This window comes from Contarinia nasturtii, unplaced genomic scaffold (genome assembly GCF_009176525.2).
Source record: "Contarinia nasturtii isolate CC-2019 unplaced genomic scaffold, AAFC_CNas_1.1 Cnas_scaffold_285, whole genome shotgun sequence".
Taxonomy (NCBI): Eukaryota; Metazoa; Arthropoda; class Insecta; order Diptera; family Cecidomyiidae; genus Contarinia; species Contarinia nasturtii.
In genome coordinates, this window is record NW_022197640.1 from 4881521 (window position 1) to 4902665 (window position 21145).

Below are 21145 nucleotides of genomic sequence, written 5' to 3' on the forward strand. Positions count from 1 at the left end.
TCTCTCTCTCTCTCTCTCTCTCTCTCTCTCTCTCTCTCTCTCTCTCTGTGACTCGTTCTCTTTTACTCACTCACTCGCTCATTTGCCACTTGATATTAGTGTCTCTATACTAACATGTGTTTATGATACTTTGAATCGGCAATACGACCTGTGTTACAATTCAAACAAAACTCACATCACAAAAATCTAGCCCCGATCATTACTTTACTACCGCATTTATGGCACCGAAAAAAGAGAGAGAGAGAGAAACGAAACTTTTAACGACACAATCAAATAGTAAATAGTATCAATGTGGAATTCCCAAGTGCTGTTGCTTATTTGGTTTATGATTTTGTGATTAAAAATGTGCACCCATTGAGATGTTTTGTCATGTTGTTGTTGCATTTTATTGTAAATACTCGTTTATCACTTTTGATTTGTTCCAAATACCATGTTACCGATGATGCCTTTGGCTGGCATGTGTGAATGCTCCAAAAATACTTGTAGAATAAACAGCTGCACCAAAGAAGCTTTTATACAGTCGTTTAAGTTGAATAAATTTTATTGTTATATCCTGATATTTGCTCAGTGTCTCGACCACCATTGTAATGACGACAACGGTTACGACGACGCAATTCATCGCGTCCTCAACCATTTATTTGCTGTTCGTTCGTTTGCTTTCTGAATAAAACGTGACATCGAATCTGATTTTCGTTGCATTTGCTGGTTAATCGGATCAATGCGTTTGTATGTGTCGTGTGTCTTTGGCATTTTATTTGCAATGAAATCTAGAAATTTCACAACTGATCGAACACTGACATTTCGATTTGATGCTGTATTTGCCATTTCGATTAACAATTTCGCCGTGCACAAACGAAAACCATTTTCCATTGTGAATTCAAATGATGAACTAGCTATTTGTTGTTTTGAAAATACTTCAATATTCACCCTTTCTCTCATACATACCCATTTACAATTTTATATATTATAATAACATAGACACATTTGTTTTGGCATCAATATCACAATATATCTTTGTTTTCGTTTTGAAATTGACCTCATGAAATGAAATCGACTTTTGCTAAAATCACAGACATTCATAAATCATCGGCTCAAGCATCAAGTCGCATTACGCCAGCTACAATCAAAATAATCGTTTTCTATTTGGTGAAAAGAGATTGGGAGAGAGAGAGAGAGAGAGAGAGAGAGAGAGAGAGAGAGAGAGAGAGCGGGCACGCATATACAATTTAAACGGGCGCAACTCATGCTGCATCATTGAATTTATGAAAATATCCACGATCATGATTATGATGGTTATGTGCACAGTTGCGCAGCGCAAATATTTACACACATTCGATTTAGAAAAAACTCGTTGAAAGTGCTTGCGATCAGTATATGTTAATTAATTTATCGGCATCTAATTGAACTCAACTCAACTGAGCCACACGCTTGTCGTCGTCGTCATCATTTCATCCACACTTTTGGCTCTTTTTGTTTTTGTTCTATTTCAATATAGCGTAGCATTTGCGCGTGCAGCGCGCATACGACACAGTAATATTGAATGTGTTTTTTGTCCGTAATAAATGATGGCAATATATTGATTTTTGTTGTGTTGCCATGAGTCATTAAATTCAAACGCGCCGTCATTGCCTGATGTGTTCTCTCGTCTTTTCTCGCTGTATGCATTCTGCCAACGTTTATCGCCTTCAACGTTTTTTTTTTTCTCACACCAAATAACAACGAAAATAAAGAAACAAAAACAAAATAATATAACAAAAACAAATTTATTAATTTATTGCCGTTTAAATTATTTCACAGTTGTCTTCTATATATTTCGGTAATTTTGCTATTTTCTATTCACACTTTATCGGTTTGAAGCCGCAAAAATGGGCTCAAATTTATTCGGTATATCATTCCATTGCATGTGTGTATCATGTGGTGTTTACTCTACATGTATCAATATATATTTGCTTGATCTCACCACAAAATGTTAATGCTTGCTCAATTCTTTTCACTTTCATTGCTCATTACCGAATACGCACGCCACGGTTCACATAATTTTTCCTCACAATTCTCACAGCTTGGATACCGACCGAAGTCTTCATGAATATGCCAATTATACGCCGTATTGCTCTCCCTCCACGCTTTTATCCTTGTTTCTTTCTCGGCTTTGCGCACATCGGCACATATATGCATTATAATGAAATATTGCGAATATGAATAAACATATTTGAGCAAACATATTATGTCTGATGTAAATCGTTTACTAATTGCAGGCTATATAGTTTGCTTCTGATGGGCAATAATAATTTAGCGACAGAAGCATAAAATTCATTTGGGGCAATTCGTCGTTCGTTGCCTTCGACAATATGACTATTTCTAACATGAAAATTGATTCTCTATCGATATAATTAAAAATGATTTTTCCATCTTCGTTTCACATTTAGTAAATTGACTTTTTGCAATACATGCATCATAAATCAAAGTGGAATCTTCATCAAAAAAAAAAAAAATTAATAGAAAAACGGGCGAACAACACGAAATCCGAGAGCACTGACTGTATCTTATTTGTAACGGTCGTTTACGTTTAGAATAGCAATCTGATTTATATGCATGTGTGAATGATATAGTTATATGTTTAAAAATAGTCTTAAAAACCGAATCTTTTATTTGAATATTTGGAATGAGAACAGACTACGGATGAATCTTGATATTAAAATTAGAAATGGCTTTTGAGAGATGACGAATTTAAAATGAAAATAGAAAAGAACATTTTCTTTTCGCCCTCAAAATTTTACTCAATGCGTTTGCATACAATGTTATAATCGATACGAAAGAAACGTCACTTTCATTTTTCTCACATTTGCTCGTTTGATTTGTATGCGACACATTTACACATATTGAATACAAATGCGCATTTGCACTTTTACGTTGGACTTTTTATTTTGAAATCAAGAGCCAAAACATTGATGGTGTTGTTTTTTTGTATTGATAAATGGAATATGCCAAAGGAACAAGAGTAAAAGAGAGAGAAAAAAACATTGCATTTGCACAAGATCACAGAGAACGGAAATTAGAACAGTTACATCGATCATTTCAGTTTTGATATTTGAACGTCGAAAAATCAAAGCATTATCTCGGGATGTGTGTTTATTGTAAGAGGATTTGCATGTTCAATCTCAGTCATAATATACTATGTGGCTTTTATCAAGCGACATATTATGTGCGGCAAGCGCTGTCAGTGGGTGGACTTCTGCGTTAGTTGAACTGGTTTCTTTGGTCTGGTATTATTCCATTTTTTGGTATCCTAGAATCCACTTCAATGGGAAGATATATTGCAAGAAAAAAAAAGAAGCGATAAAAGTGATAGGGGGAAAGTGTATAATTATTAATCGGTCAATGTTAAGCGAATACATTGCCATCAATGGCAGAAGTAGTGATGGAAATATTGAACTTGCCGGTTCTGAGCGAAAAAAGACGAAATTGAGAAAGCGAGAATGTATTGAAGAAGCACATGATAACGTTTGTAATCGTAAGAAAAACACGTAGATCTTTGTTGCTCAATAGCCTGACAAAGTGAGAAAATAAACACAAACAACGAAGGCGATATAACTGTTTTGAGTTTTTATATAGTGATGCCTGTTATGTCAACAGCGTTTATTTTTAGTGCCATTTTTTATAGTTGTATACAGTTTTCATCTTCTTCTTCAGTGTTGCTCGACATCAGTTTTGTCATCCATTTCGCTTTCTATCTATATCTCAGGAATTTGGTGCTGTGTCTTTCATTCTGGATGTGTTTTAGTCAGTGAATGTGTGTATATGCTATGTGTGTGTGTGTGTGTGGTTGTATTCGTTGAAGGCATTCACTCAAGTTTACTTGTCTATGAAAAAATGAATAAAGCCGGTGAAATATGAATGTAGCTATTTTGTCAATAGCACAGCGTTCTATCAGTGCTTCGTTTACAGTCGGTTTGTTTTGCCTCTAATGGATTTCATATATACGATATAATATATGTATGTAATTTCTTCTGTTCTTCTCCTTTTTTTGGATAACCGATTGAAAGAATGCGTTTTTTTTTCTTGGATCCGTTTTCTTCGTCGTTTTCATCTTTTGCCATGAAAATGTCTGTGCAATGAGACAAAAAAATGAAAAATATTCATATGTATTCACAATACACAAAGTGTTGAAATGAGAAAAAGAAACTAACATAAAAGAGACACCTCTTCATCTGTCCTTATTATAATCAACGCAAGCATCGCATATTCACTCACTCATCTCTCTTTCTCGCTCTCTCTCATTATCTCTGTTGCTACATTTTTCGCAATCGTTTGGTTCGTGCGCACACATCTTGGGGCAATAAGTGGCTGGTGTGATTTTTTATTTATGATACACACTCAATGTGAATATTTTTCTTTCTTCTATTAGTCTCTTCTCATGTTATCTTACAAAAATCCCAAACAACGTTGACATTGCATTTGCATTGCATGTTTAACTTTGTTGGATTTCAAAGTTCTTTTAACCATCATCGCAAACGCTTTTATGTTCGTCTAACAATCAGAAAATAATGGCACTATATGCATGATGTTTTTGGTGCCAATTCGAGCGACGCACAAATACGAAGATTCTGTTGGAATCATTTACGAAACACCATTCAATCTTTTATGAATACTACATATAAATGGGTATTATTTCTTTTTCGTAATTTATTTATCTACATCAATTAAATACAGATATGGTGATTTGCTGCCACAATGCAAACAAAAAAAATCTAACATTTATTTGAATAAAAAAGTAATCGTTTATATGCAACGATAAACAAGCCAATAAAGAGTGCGAATAAAAAAATCACTGAATAAAAATTGTCGCACATCTTTTGCATCAATATTTGTGCTCTGAGTACACTTGAGTGAAAAGCATCGTACGAAAGAGAAATAGAAAGGAAAAACTCTATTCACAACTACATAAGTGCTTACACAAAGAAATTTCTAAAGTGTGATGTTTGATTGTATGATGGGAAGACCAAGAAAAGTGCGCCAATTTCCAATATTTTCATTCTTTTTCTGCACATACATTTTGTGCTTGAACAAGTGATGACCTGGTTTCGTTTTTTTTTTTTGTTACTTTCTCTTCAAGCCTTCTTTTAAAGTATAATATTTATATTTTGCAATGATTTTAGTAATCTGGAAAAATACATAGAACTTCTTATATTGATATTTTGTTTACTTTTTTAATATTTTTATCCACAAAATAGATGGCCGTTTGGACAAGCGTGTTGTGATTTATGGAATAGTTTGGATGTCTATTTTTCAACAGCTAGTATATTGCATCTGTGTTGCATTTCGGTCGATAGGTGAGACATACAATTAACATTAACATCAACAACTTGCTCTATTTACATAAACGCATTGGCGAACATTGGATAATGCATGCAAATCAATGTGTTTAACTTATTTTCCGCAAAATTCACTGAAATTGAGATTGGTATTCAAAAACCAATTTATAACTTAACCATAGATATGGAATTTTGTGTAGTTTGCATAATTTTGCGAGAGCGAAAATTGTTCGAATTGCATTTCAAAATGCAAACCTCATAATTTCACAAATAAACTAAAGGATGTATAAAAAGAGTGTCCGAACTTTGAATTGAAATAAAATAAACATCGATTTATTCAGGTTCTTTATTTTTTCATCGATTAAACCCATAAAAAATCAGTTCAATCATGAATCGCTAGATCTCGGCTTCCATTCCTGAACCTAAACTATTTTGAGAAGAACTATCGATTGGAATCATTATCTTCCGCCTTTGACTCTCTCCGATCACCCTTAACCAGAGTATGAAATCGCACTTGTGAAGTACTTGTCAGGAGCCGCTCCTGAGTTCGTATTGGTATACATCACACACTAATACAAACAATGTTAGTCACACTAACACATTCATAGCTAGGAGCGGCTCGTAGTAAGCGCGCTCTTCGTGAGTGACATATTCATGCTCTGCCCTTAACCTATCCAATGACCAAATATAATGTTTATTTTATTTCAATCCAAAGTTCGTAAACTATTTTGAAACACCCTTTATATAAACTTTTTTTAAAATATTTCTTTTTGCTCTTTTTTCGGTCTCATTTCGATGGTTTTCATCGGTTTTTGAACAGATATTATGCAATCGTCAAACCATTGAAATATGTTCAGACCATAACAAAAAAAGTAGTTGCCATCATGATACTGAATACATGGATATCGCCGGCGCTATTATCATTTATTCCAATATTTGCTGGATGGTATACAACTAAAGAACATAAAGAGGAAATAATACAAAAACCGGACGAATGTCTATTTAAAGTGAACATCTGGTACGCGCTAATATCGAGTTCGATATCATTTTGGATTCCATGCACCATCATGATATTCACCTATTTGGCTATATTTCGGGAGGCAAATCGACAAGAAAAGCAATTGGCGGCACGACAAGGCAATGCAATGTTAATGCATCGCCACTCAAGTGCTGGTGGTACGAATGGTACGTATGGTAAGCACAAAATACCAAATCAATGTTTATACATAAACATCGAAAATTAGTTTTGTTGTATTTGTATGTGTTGATTTTATTTATTTCACGGCCCATAACCACCGCCTCTGCTTCGGACTCTTCATTTCCCGACACATTTTGCCCGCACATTCATATATGAATGATGTGTGTTTGTTTTTTTGTGTGTGAATTCATTTCGTTTCATTTAGTTGCGGTTTCGTTTTTCCAATTTTACCACCAACAACATTAATTTTCGATTGAAAATTTGAATTGTTTCATGGTTTGGGCTGGGCGTTCATGCTATTATTTCAATTGAAAATACCTAGGAAAATACACTTCATAATCATTGGGAATTTTCAATTTGCATTCTTATTTTGTGCTGACAATCATGAAGCAAATATGCTAATTTATTCGTATGTTCATCTCTTCGATTACATATGCACAGGTGAGGCTTTAAGCGGATCAGGTTCATCGAGAATGTTAACATTGAATGAAGTGGATCAAGATCATACACCAACTAAAGATAAACATTTGATCAAAATGAAAAGAGAACATAAGGCTGCCCGCACACTGGGAATCATCATGGGAACGTTCATATTATGTTGGTTACCATTTTTTGTGTGGTAAGTATTGAATTGGAATTTACCTCAGTCAGAAAAGGAGCTTTGCAATGGTTCTTTATTTTTGTTTTCAAATATATCACTGTCGCTTTCGTGTAATATTGTGTGGAGAATATAACACACACACACACACACAAAATGTTGCATTTTAAAATCAGTTAAACTGTTCATTATCTTATTTTTGTTAATCCATTCACATTTTTTTTTCTGTCTTCTCTTTTTTTTATTTCGCATAAATTGTTCGGCCGCGAAACGTAGGTATTTGACCACATCGTTGTGCGTGACTTGCCCGTCGCCAGAAGTTCTAGTCGCAATATTATTTTGGATTGGTTATTTCAATTCAACATTAAATCCATTAATTTATGCATATTTCAATCGTGATTTTCGGGAAGCATTCAAGAGTACGTTAAACTGTTTGTTTTGTGCGTGGTGGAGACGTGACAGTTTACAATTGGATTTAGATAATCGACGCTCAAGCTTACGATACGATAGTCGTGCAAAAAGTGTTTATTCGGAAAGCTACCTAAAGGCACATCATCAAAAGCGCAGAGCCAGCGAACAACTAACTGAAAGTTTATAATAATTAAAATCGTGTGCAATTGAATCTAAGTAACAAAAACCAAACTGCAATATATTTAAATAAATGAAAAAAAAGCACATACATACACATAGAATGTAAATGGAATGTGCGCGGATGTTCGAATCAAGTTGAACGCCAATTTTGGATATTCTGCTGAAGATAATGCGGATAAATGCACGGTCCTGCGTTTTTATAGTTTTATTTTTTTTTTCGAAACTTTATATATGTGTTTTTTTTTCGGTGTATTTTGAACAACGTTCATGATCCGCTCGGTAAGAGTCTACTCTACGTTTTCGGTGCATTTGTAGCAAATACTTATATTTATATTGGCAGTACAAAAACTGTAGACACCATATAATAATCGCGTGAAACGCGAGCGTAAGAGATATATTACTCAAAGATGAAAACAAAAACAAAAACAAAATAAATGGTATAAATATTAAAAGTATAATTTAAACGCCAAGTAAAAAAAAAAATCTTATTTATAAAAACGAAGCAACGGATACAGCTGATGAAACTAACAAAACTATTTACAAAAGGCATTTTTAAATGAAAAAAACAAAGGAACAAGACACAAAAGCGCATCATATTTGCGAATGAAATAGAATTTAAAAGGAATCTAAACCAAAATTTGTATGTTTTATTTTTGTATATGCTACGAGTTAAGCACAGAAGCCTAACAAAATGAATAGAGAATGCAAAAAAAAAAAAAATGTTAACATTGCTTTTAATTTCTGTGGTGGTGTTTGTTTATATTGATTTCTTTCCTTGTATATATTGATTTATTTGGCATTTTTCACACTTTTGTTTTTTTAGTAAATTTTTCAACAAAAAAACGTGTAACTATTGATTTGTATATTTTTATGACATTTCGATGCTTAGTTATAAAATTGTTTCTGATTTTTCATTTTATGTTGCATGAATGCAGACTTACTTTGCATTCAGGCACCATTTGATCCGTTTGTTTCAACTAAACCGTAGCTATTTAAATTAAAGAAATGAATAATAGCAAATATGAATTATCATGTACTTAAGATATTGTAAAAAAAGGAGTCTTCAACCGTAAATCACTCAATAAATGAAACAGTAACCCTGTCTTCCTTTTCTGGTACGCTCTGATGGCTATTATTTTCGTTCGTAGATTTTTTGTTTATCTTGCATCGAAAACCGTTGTAAAACATTTATTATTCACATCAACAAATGAAACAAATGCAATCCAATGAAAGAAGCTCATTTGCATCGAATGAAACGGAGAGAAAAGAAGAAGTAAAAATTAAAGATGCAAAATTTCCACATTTAACCAGTATTTGTCGAGTGACGAATAAACGAATGCGAGATAAAATCTATGTTTAATATGTCGAATATCAAATAAACAATAAAGAAGCTAAAGACGAAAGTGTTTATGGTCGCCAATGATTTTGGTTAAGTTTAAAAATGCAATCAAACAGCAATAAAAATCAACAAAATATTCATCGCCTCGACAAATGTCGGGGGAGAAAATGTATTTTTTTTTTAATTCACAAGAGCGCGCCATACATTTCGTTTTCAGTGTACGTTACCTTTTGCTCATATTCATTAAGCAGAATCCATTGTCATCACGCACCTTTTCTTCATCTCTCTCGCGATTTCGTTTCTTTTTTTTTTTTCTTTGTACTTGTGTGTTCATGTGAAATGAATAGAACATTTTAATGCATTTATCACATTTTGTGCGAGCATTCATGGGGGTTGCTCAACTTTTTTCCACTCTTTTTACCAAACGAATAACACTGATGCAAATTCATTGATTCTTATAAAATATTCAGCGATTTGGATTGATATTGATGAAAAAAAAAAAACAGTAAAAAGGTTTTAGTCAGTTTGAAAACATGAAAACAACCCAATTAGCAAAAGCGTAGAATTTAATCTGTGTAAAAGAAATTTCGAGAGGTATAACAAAAGGGTCACACTTTTGTTGTCAAACAAAAACATTTGTTTACCTGTCACATACACAATTAAGATTCACTGATTTCTTTCATTTCTCAAAAACGATGAGACATTGGCGAGCAACATTTGATTCAGCTGTCGTTTTTTAAGGCTCAACTGAATAAAACGTGGTGATTAACATTGAGTTTTGAAGCGTAAGTTTAACGATTACGCATTTACAATAATGTTTTACTTTTTTCAATTTTCTATTCATTCAAGCAAGTTTCTGAGCAAAAAAAAAAATCTTTGGGTTTGTTGATGAAGAAAATGTTGTACCTATGCAGTCAATAAGGGTAATAATACATTTATTTGAATCCATGGCACAAGTAAACCACTCAAAATCGAACTACACCATTTATCACCATCATCCACCAATTTTGCTCAAATTGTGTATCTGAAAGCATTAGTTTTACAAAATAGGCGTTGATTATTCGAAAACATAGACTCGAATACGAAAAGTGGAAAGAGTGAGAAAAATAAAAGCAGTAATAAAACAAATGAAATTCATGTTGAACAACGAATAATTTATAGTCAATATATATTATTTTATATGTGATTGTGAAAACATCCAGTTGTAGCATTTGATCTCGCATCACATTGTGTTTGGTTGCGTGAATCACAGCCGTGAATTATTTGTGACAAATATTGTTTTATACATGCATTAGATCCATAATACGAGCCTAAGTTTCAATGAAATGCCCATATCAATGCTGTTTATTATTATTTACAGATTACAGGTGTTGTATTCAAAAGGTGTTTTTTTTCTTTCATGCAAGCATCAGGTTTTTCCTTTATGCATTCTCACACAATATGATGTAGACATGTGTACAGGATGTATGTATACCAGGCCATGTGAAAATGGTATGCCAATCAATCATCTGTCACCATTTTCATCAATTTGTGAAATATAACCAAATTACACACGGATACAATAAGATTTATGTATACAAATTGAATGTGTACTTGCTGTGATGTTTATGAATCACTTTGCACCATCATTTTCCTTGCACGCGCACACACCACCGTTCTCTCGTCCGATTTTTTTCTCTTTTTCGTTCTCCATCCCCCATACTCTCTGTCTCTCTATCCCCGACCTTTATAAACACGCACACATAGAGATTCGGAGACTTTCACATTTACTTTGACTTGATTTGGTATAAATGTTGCTGTGTGCGTTGAATTAAACGTTTGTTATGGCATTTCTCCATGAAATAATCCAATTCTCAGCCTGAACATCTCAACTGGTATTACAATAAGCCCACCAATCGATCATGGAATTCACCCCATTTTTAAAGCCGCATACCTTTTTTCTATGTACACAAACATACGCAAAAAAAATATGAAAATACCACCGATTCACCCAATTTTTCTTGTACACCATTTCACAGCAAGTGGCAAAAAACATGTGTTTATGAAAAAAATGAAACGTCAATTTGTTTACACATTTTATCGAGAAAATTCGATCAATAGCCAACAGTCATCGTAAAAGAAAATCAATCTGAAACAAGTTAGCTTTCGTATTTTTTGCACTTATAACGTTTTTTTAGCATTGGTTTTCTTCCAAACATTGTTCAATGCTCATAATACAACGAGCAAAACTCCTACGCTTACACATTTTCTTCAAAATAAATCTATCAACGAAATCGAAACATCAAAATAGTGTTGCAACAACAACTCAAATGGAAAGAAAAAGAATATTGTGCTCGTAAAATTAACTTCGAATATTAATTGAAAATTTCAACACACGTCGATTTCTTTTCATTTACACACACTTCATTTTTTCATCTCCACAACAACAAACATGTAAACACCACGTGAAAATCTAATGAATAAAACAAAACGAATAACTATACAATTTAACAACTGAAACTGACGAGAAAGAGTTGAATACAATTTTTTTGGCAATATATTATTAGGATTAAACGTGACAAAAATTAACAACAACAAAAAAACGAATGAAATATGTGAGAATACAAAAAATATATGTACATTTTTTTATACAGCAATGACTCCAATAACCAAAAAATATTACATTGTAATCGTTTAGTATACTGAACATATAGTAGAATAGTAAAGTGGTATCTCATCTGTGCTGTTCATCATACGACTTTTTTTTTAGTTTGAATTTTCGTTTTTATTTCATTCGTTATCACTATATATCAAATTGGTTTCGTTTATTCAATTCATGAAAAAGTGTTTGTACCAAAAGCATTCACTGATTCACAGTAGAAATAATTGAAAAGCCTACAGAAAATGTGTTCGATTAGAAATAACCATGATTAAATAAATAATGTGCATTGTTCATTGAACGGAAGGTTTAGGCTGGATTTTATTTTATTATTATCCCATCGTAGGGCGATTCTGTTCATGCAAAAAATAGTGCGACGCAACTGACACCTCGGAGTTTTTTTTTCAAGAGCTATGTGAAAATATCCCAAATACTACATATGACTGAATATCACACATGGCATTGATAATTTTGCATAAGCATTTTATACAGCAATATATTTCTTATGGAGACAACAGCATAGTGAATTTTTTTTATGGTTGCTCATATCATGAACATTTTCTATAATTCTTTAATGAATTTTCTGTCGCACGTTGTTTGAAATACGTTAACCCTATGCTGAATTATAAAAATTATCTTGTTAAAAAATAAATATTGTTTCAAAATATTTGGTTGTTATCTCCATTAGCATGTGGATGTTATGCAGTTGTTTCATAATATTTTTGTATGGCGTCATGATCAAAGACATTATATATTGAGAATCGCCCTATGCATCCCATATTTGCATATCCATGCACAATGCGTTTCAGTTTATAGCCATGTTAAAGTAAATTTATCAATAATCAATTGAGTGAAACGAGATATAGAGATTTTGGTGAAAATAGAAATGATTTTAAAATACGATTAAAATGGAAAAATGATCGGATATCGCAAAAATTAGCAATAAATTTCATGTAAAAAAAAATTTCCTCAGAGCTAATATGAAACTATGTTTGCTATATTAAATAATAATAATGTATGTAACTGTATGTTTAATGGAGACAAAATAGAAAAACACACATTTAAATAAAAAAAAACTGATCATATTTGAATAAGTTGTAGAGAGTTTGGCACACGCAGCCTGCATAATAGACACGAGATATAATTAAATATTGCAGAAGAAGTGGTTGATGGCCATCTAAAATAAGCAAATAGTAACTTAACAAATTGTGTACCAAAATCAACCAAAATGATATTTTGAATCGTTATCAATAAGCATGATTCACAATGATATAGCAAAAACTGATTAAATGGAATAAACAAAATTTACCAGTCAAAGTATAGTTGTAATTGTTTACATATTTTCTATTTGTGAATGTGAAAATCTAATGGTTTTTTTTTAAGATTATGAAACAAAATGAATAAAGTAAGTTTCAAAGGATTAACAAAGTGTAAATGTAGGCGAAAACATAATAAATTGTAAACCGAATTATAAAGAAATTAGCTTAATTCACTCATGTTTTTCATCGAAAATTTATCGGAAACTATACAACGTCTAAGCATCTCTTCAAACCAATCCACAAACTTAATGTCAAATCACATATACACAAAATGACGAAAATAAATTTTTGAACATTTTGCATACATTTCAGTCAACATCATATTTTTTTGTTAGTTTTTGATTAAAAAAGACCCCTTAAACGCACACTTACAACGTTTTGTAAGCGTTATCATTCAATACTGTTGAAATACAATCAAAAGATACTGATCCAATGCTTTAGAAATTGGTTTTGTACGATATAATCTTTAAAATGAACGACTGTTTGGCTCGAAGTAATGAAACGGTTACTTTTTTAACCACACAAATAAAAAAAAACGTATTGAAAGTCTCATTGTAAATGACATTTGATTATTTTGAATGTCGACATTTTCCGAAAATTCTTTTACCCAAAAGAGTTTTTTATGTATTTTCGGGAAATCTTTCAGCATTTAAAATTACCAAGTGATTTATTTATAATTGGACTTTTTAAACGTTTTTTGATGGAATTTCTATGGTCGAAAAAATAACCGTTTTATTACATCCACTTATTTATCCGAAAAAATACACAATAGATTTGTTAAAGCTCAGCCAGTCAGGCGCTGAAATTGAGTGGAAACAATAGAAGTGATTGTTATGGCTACAATCACTTTTATTGTTTTTACTCCTTTTCAGCGCCTGACGATATCTGACTGAAAATATCTCAGTATCTGCTGTATTCACACAAACATCCATTCGATTTTTTTTTCAATTTGGATTAACATTAAAAACTAAGCACGCGAGTGAACTGAATCTTTAGATAAACATTAAAATGTTGCATAATTATCCGATTTTCGAATGTCAACAAAACCACACACGTTGAAAAAAAAACGTTGACTTTCGCCAGTCATGTTGGTCATCGTTTTTATATCGATTTATTTTGGTTTTTCATCAGAAACAACTTAATGATTACGATACGTGAGAAATGATTGATTTAAACATCTGTAAATATATTTTATTAAATGTTAAATGAATGAATGGGAAAAAGATGGAAGGGGTGTGAGATGGAATAGGCGGAACGGTCGACAAAATATATACATACTAGCTTGTTGCATTTCGTTTCTCTCTGAGATTTTAATGTGACTGCATCCATAATTTGAGTGTTTGATTGAAAATTCATAAAAATTTCAAATTATGGCAATGATAAAATCTCAGAGAGAAACAAAATCAGACCTAGTCTTAGTTGAAGACAAAACTTTATTTAAATGTTTTCATATCAGATAACTTTATTTGCCATTTAAAATGAATGATAATTAAATGCAAATCTAACTTGTTTGCGTTATGTACGCACATGCAACGTGGAATTCGAAGTTATTTATTCACATTTTTTTTTGAAAATGAAAATGATGACTTTTTGTTGACATTCGACCATCGGCCCAATTGCAATTCCATTCATTGGGTTGATAAAACATTGAAAAATGGAATACAATAGACCGACAAGCACAACTAATTTTTAATTGAGAAACAGGTAAATGAGAACTAATTTGATTTTTTGTATCCATTGTCACAAAAATTATCCTCATCAACGAACACATCCTACTTTCGTCAATACACGTTTGCGCATATATAAGCCCATTTGAGTTTTTCACATTATGACAATATACACTTATAAAAAATATATATTATATACATAAAAAAAGGATCATCATGTGGTGAATTCGCCCCTTCGAATCTATTTTTTATTTACGCACAGAAACGTTGTGTTCATCATTTGGAGACAAACAAAAATAAAAAAAATAAATCACTTTTTTAAGCCAGTGACTAAAATTTTTAAAAACTAAATAAATAAATCGAAAATCAATAGAAAATAACACTAATAAGTAATAATGACTTGAAAAATAAAAAAAACAAGCATGATACCAAAATTGAAACCACAAATGAAAAAAAATCTAAAACCTAAAAATTAACAAAAAAATATTGAAAAACTGATCTATTTTTGACGATTAAAATATTTATGTGTATAACAAGATATGGTCTAAATTTATATGAGTTTACGTAAACAATAAAAACAATAATTAGCATATTGTACAACAAACCAAACAAAAATATCTGAATGTAGTGTATGAACTATGCGAGAGAATAAATGAAACAAACATTGACACTCACAAATAAAAACGGTTATTTTATTTAAACACTTCAGTACCAATTGTATTGGTAACGGTTTCCATTTCAAACTTCAATGCAAAAAAGCTATCCGTCTTAGAAAGCTATCCTGAAAGCACTCTCATAAGTCCTGCCAAAAAGAAGCTTTCATAGCAAAGCTCAAATGAAGAAACTTACGAGACAAAACGACCCAAAAAAGCACCATCATCGTATTAAGCTCAGTGACGCGAGAAAAGCTTTTTATTACATCCTGTCATCACTTTTCATCGCATGAAAGTAACTCAGCAAAGCTCTCCCATAAATTTACGGAATTTATAATATGTAAGTACCATTAAAGTTTAAGTTTTTAATGATTATTAAACATAATCCGTATGAAATGTTGACAAAGACCAACTAACAACACACTCACTACAATTGAGTTTAATCTTTGTCGTCGGAAATAGTGTATTATGAGATGCCACCAAATCATTACATGCGAACGCATTTGAATAGAAATTCACTTGTAATTGGTACAAAGTAGCTGAACATAGTCATTCAACATTACCACAACTCATTCTACAATACCTCTTGGAATTAAAATTGGTCAATTTTCACCATAATGTTAATTATATCCTTTTGTTTAGTTTTGTTTTGTTTTATCGTCTGTTCAAGTTGAATGTATTATTTCATTCTGCGTCGTACCCAATTTCGTTTGCCTATTTTGTGTGCGCTGCTATACGAATGTTTTTCTTTTTGTATTTGATTACGGCTCGTGTACACGCTCCTTTCGGCAACGCTTAACATTGTCACAACAATGAGTAATCAAAATCAAAGCGATAAACAATCGCACATTGAGAGGAACCTCAACTTTGGTTACCGAACGATTTTACTAATTACATTCACAACTAATTATGTACGCCAAAATAGAAAAAGTCACGGTGCAATAAAAAGAATGGTCGTTAGATTGCCATTTATTTTGAATATTTGCTTTTGAGTGTGTATGTGTGTGTGTGTGTGAGAGAGAGAGAGAGAGAGAGAGATAAGAGAAGATGAAGGATGTATTTGTAGACGCGGTTTAACATTCAATCAATTTGCCGTGTTCCAAAACAAATGACAGAATCGAAAGCAAAATACGAATTGTAAATTGTCTGAATATGTGAAAAGGTGGCAAATCTAAGATAATTGAGTGTTGAGCCGAGCCTTTTGTTCAGACAAACGCATCAAACAGCGTTCATTCACCCCATTGGCGTCACTCCATGGTGCAAACAAATCATACCGCCGGAGCTTTCATTTATCATGTTGGCCAGAATTCTCCTCATTAACTATTCGAATCGCCTCGCAGCAATTGGCCATGAGAAATGGAAAATCGGCAAATGCGTGCAATATGCCAAAACAACACATAACAAAATAAAACCAAAATAAACAAGTGAACAAGAGTGATGCGATGAGCGCGAAATAAAAGAAAAACGAAAAAAAAAAACGCTAAGCGGACTGTCAGCTTACATAAGAAAATTGACGGCATTCAAGACATATATTAATTTACATAAATTTACCCCAAATATCGATATAAGAAATTTCATATGAATGCCCCAACCTCAACGAAAGTCAAACACGTGTTTTTATGCAGTTTCTTTTGATTAAATTAACTCGGTGCAATGTTTAGTCGACGGGAATATAGATACCCCAAAAAACGAGCACAGCTTGGTTTTTCGTGGAAAATCTCCACGAAATTTGCCATCCATCAGTGCAAACGCGTGAACAACACAAACGTCTGTGGAATGTACAATTTTAACATACATAAATTCTCTCTATCGGCTTTTCTGGCTCCAACAGTAGCAGAGGTATCTGTCCCATGTGAGCAGCATGAAATATACACGCATGAAATGTACACTAATTAGTTTACGAAAAATATAAAATTTGTTTAAAAGACCGAACTTAAATCAAAACAAAACCATGCAGCCATCACCGCTATATATTTTCATATATATTGCTATCGCATCATTTCATACCGAAATGTGGTCGACCGCTTTTGCACAGACATTTGCATAGCTTCTGAGCAGGGGTCCGAGGGGTTAAATTATCCCCCCTGGAGAAGAGATTTGGGAATTACCCCTTTACAAATTGAGAGAAATATTATTTCGATTTGTCCGGGATTTTGGCGAAAAAGTGAAGACCTTTTTTTTAGCTCTTCACTTTCTGAAGTGGGAGAAAATATGAAATTTTGCTTGGGTTTTTGTTGGCGAAAAGAAAAATCTTTCAATTTGCTAGGGTATTTTGAGCCAAATGCTCTGAGACACCGCTCCCCCCTAGGAAGGAAGAAATCAAATAATGAATTTTTGAATTTGTGAAAGACCAAATAGAAAAAATAAAAAGTTACCCCTTTAGATCTTGGGAAAATTTTGAAATCTTATACTCATCCGGCGATTCATAGATTTTTCCAATCTGTATATGTGATATGAGTGCATATGAAAGCCAACGGGTATGATAAAGAAATAAAAAAAACGATTTATATATTCGTGTCTATTATGTTGATTTGGCTCAGGGACATGAAACGCCCGGACGGACGGACAAAAACAGTTACGTACGGTCAAAAACAGTTAAAGTATATTAAGTACGGACGGTCAAAATGTCCGTACAAACACGAGCGACATTAGTGCCCGTACGGACGGTCAATTCTTTTTTTTGTGCAACTATTTATTTATTTATTTATTATTATAGTTAGCGTTAGCTCTTTTTGAATATTGAAGTTTTGAATTACATATATTTTACATTCGTTCTTAAAAGTATTTAGTGACTCTTTTGATTTAATACACTCAGGTAACTCAACTCCATGGGGCGGAAATGAATGAGACGAAATATTCTCTCTCATGGGCGCAGCCATATTGAAAATTTTGTATGCGCTTATATGTAAAATTGGTGGCGCCACTGGTATATTTGATGGAAAAAGAAGAACATGTTTGAGTCTCACTCGTTTATATGTAAATTACATAGGCATTTCCAGGCCATGGGTAACTCATTAAACAGTTTAACACCATAGTAAAAGATATTTTTTCTATTGGTTTCAAATTTAAAATTTGGTAGTCTCAGTATAACAGGTGGGTAGATAAGTCTTCGTCCTAACATATAGATGGCGTCACTGGATTTTTTTGCTATGATTTTTAGTTAGTACGAACCTTCAAACGATACGTGTCAAAATTTGACAGCAATCGGTCGATTGGTTCGTGAGATATAGCATTTTGAGTGAAACAACTTTTGTTATTGTGAAAAAATTGAAAAAGACGAATTTCGTGTGTTAATAAAACACTGTTTTTTGATGGGAAAAAATACTGTGCAAACCAAACAATGGCTCGATAAATGTTACCCGGACTCTGCGCCAGCACAATCAAATATAAAATATTAGTTTCGTGAATTTAAACGTGGTCGTACAGACACAGACGATGCACAACGCAGTGGACGTCCAAAAGAGGTGGTTACGCCAGAAAACATCAAAAAAATCCACAAAATAATTTTGAATGACCGTAATGTGAAGTTGAGCGAGATAGCTGAGACCCTAAAGATATCAAAGAAACGTGTACATCATATTATTCACGAATATTTGGATATGCGAAAGCTCTGCGCAAAGTGGGTGCCGCGTGAGCTCACAATCGATCAAATACAACAACGTGTTGATGATTCGGAGCAATGTGTGAAGCTGTTTAACAGCAATAAAACCGAATTTTTGCGTCGATATGTGACAATGGATGTGTTGTTTCACCAAGACAATGCACCGTGCCACAAATCAATGAAAACGATGGCAAAATTGCATGAATTGGGTTTCGAATTGCTTCCCCATCCACCGTATTCTCCAGATCTGGCCCCCAGCGACTATTTCCTGTTCGCAGACCTCAAGAGGATGCTCGCTGGCAAGAAATTTAAGACAAGTGATGAAGTGATTGCCGAAACTGAGGCCTATTTTGAGGCTGAAGACAAATCGTACTATGAAAATGGTATCGAAAAGTTGGAAGATCGCTATAATCACTGTATCGCCCTCGAAGGCAACTAATGTTGAATAATAAAATTGAATATTGCCAAAAAAATGTTTTTTTCTTAGTTAGGACAAAGACTTATCTACCCGCCTGTTATTGTTACAATTTTGTCGTGTGTTTCTGGTGTGAATATTCCTTGAAAAAATTAAATTTTGTGATAAATATTTCGGTAAAAGTCCATTAATCATTTTATATATATAAACCAGTACATTAAATTTTATCATTTGAGATACGCTCATAAAGTTCAAAGCTTTTAACATATATTCTCTATGTGTATCAAAATCGCAGTTTAATATTATACGCATAGCTCTATTTTGGATTTTTTGCATCTTATCAATCTCCTCTTTGTTACAAACAAAATATATAGTTGAACAATATAGAAAATGGGATAATATAATTGAGTTGTAAATTACTTTTTTCGTATTGAATGTCAGTTTTTTTGAGATTCTATATAACAAGTTAGTTTTACTTGAAAGTTTTTTCAGACAACAGGACACATGTTCCCTAAATAATAGTTTACTATCAATTACCACACCCAGATATTTAATTTTATCGACTTTTTCGATGAGTTCACAACCAATTTTCACGTCTGTATCACAATTTAAGTTAGTGTCATTTCTACATATAGTCATCCATTTAGTTTTCTTAGTGTTAAGCATAAGTTTGTTTGCATTTAGCCAATCATGAATTTTAACGAGGTCTTCATTTAACTTTCTAACAGCTTCATTTAGGTTTTTATCTTTGGCTACTATTACTGTGTCATCAGCGAAGAGTACAATTGAGCTATTTAATTTTAATTTAGTAATTGGATCGATATATAAAATAAATAATAATACGCTAAGGGCAGTTCCCTGTGGGACTCCTATTGGGACCTCTATTTCATTTGAGACGCTACTTTTATATTTAGTTTTTTGTTTACGCGATTCAAGATAACTTGTGAACCATCTTAGCTCCTTGCCCGCTACCCCTATCGATTGAAGGGCGCACCACATTTATTATTAGAAAAATAATTTCTAGAAGAATAATTTGGAAATAATTTCTACTCCTAGAAATTAATTCCATTATTCTTTTCTTGGAATTCATTCCTGGCGAAATTACTATAGAAAAAACTATTATATCACGTTTAGAATTTGCGACGTATAATTTGAAAAATTTACTATAGAAAAAACTATTATATCACGTTTAGAATTTGCGACGTATAAAATTATTTTTTTGAAAAATTTACTATAGCGAAATGTGATATTTGTTGTCTCGAAATATAAAAAAATGTTGGTTTTTTTTTTCAAAATGCACAGAAGTTTTCAAGAAGAAATTAGTTTTAATTATAATTTTATAAAATATTTTAGAGCACTCAATTTATCTTATTATATATGAAATTTCAGTGTGTCATACTGACTGTCGACAAGATACACACGCGACGGTGTTGACTATAGTGCACATCATGTATATCGTATAGTGTACACTATACTCGACGCTGATGGGTATCATGTGCAGTATAGCTTGATAGACAACATAACACATGTGCACAAAGGCACACTGAGATATCATATATGATAAAATAAATTGAGTGCTTAAAATATTTTATAAAATTATAAATCGAACAAATTTCATTTCAAAAAAATTCTGTGCATTTTGACACTTAACCTAACACTTAAGTTTTGTCATGTCGCTCCCATGGTTACGAACTACAATTTGATATGTTTTTCTCTTCACTCTTCGCCGTCCGTGCGTATTTATTTAAAAAAAAGATATATGTTCCTTTGACGTACGGCCACAAATTAAATATTACCTGAAAGATCATATTAAC

The 21145-nt window shown here is 32.6% G+C and overlaps 1 protein-coding gene and 1 pseudogene across 4 annotated transcripts in view; both read left to right on the forward strand.

Moving 5' to 3' along the window:
• LOC116337394 (octopamine receptor beta-2R) overlaps positions 1-7955 on the forward strand; it is a 104499-nt gene extending 96544 nt beyond the window's left edge. For 3 of the 4 annotated variants that reach the window (XM_031761913.1, XM_031761914.1, XM_031761915.1), the window contains 4 exons: positions 5232-5330; positions 6133-6506; positions 6952-7129; positions 7385-7955. In XM_031761913.1, the coding sequence (XP_031617773.1) occupies positions 5232-5330; positions 6133-6506; positions 6952-7129; positions 7385-7706 (973 nt within the window). In that variant the 3' untranslated portion in view covers positions 7707-7955. The remainder of the gene's footprint in view (positions 1-5231; positions 5331-6132; positions 6507-6951; positions 7130-7384) is intronic. The other variant, XM_031761917.1, reaches the window with a different exon arrangement.
• Positions 7956-18587: 10632 nt separating this feature from the next.
• Positions 18588-19355, forward strand: LOC116337765 (annotated as a pseudogene).
• The last annotated feature ends 1790 nt before the right edge of the window (positions 19356-21145 follow it).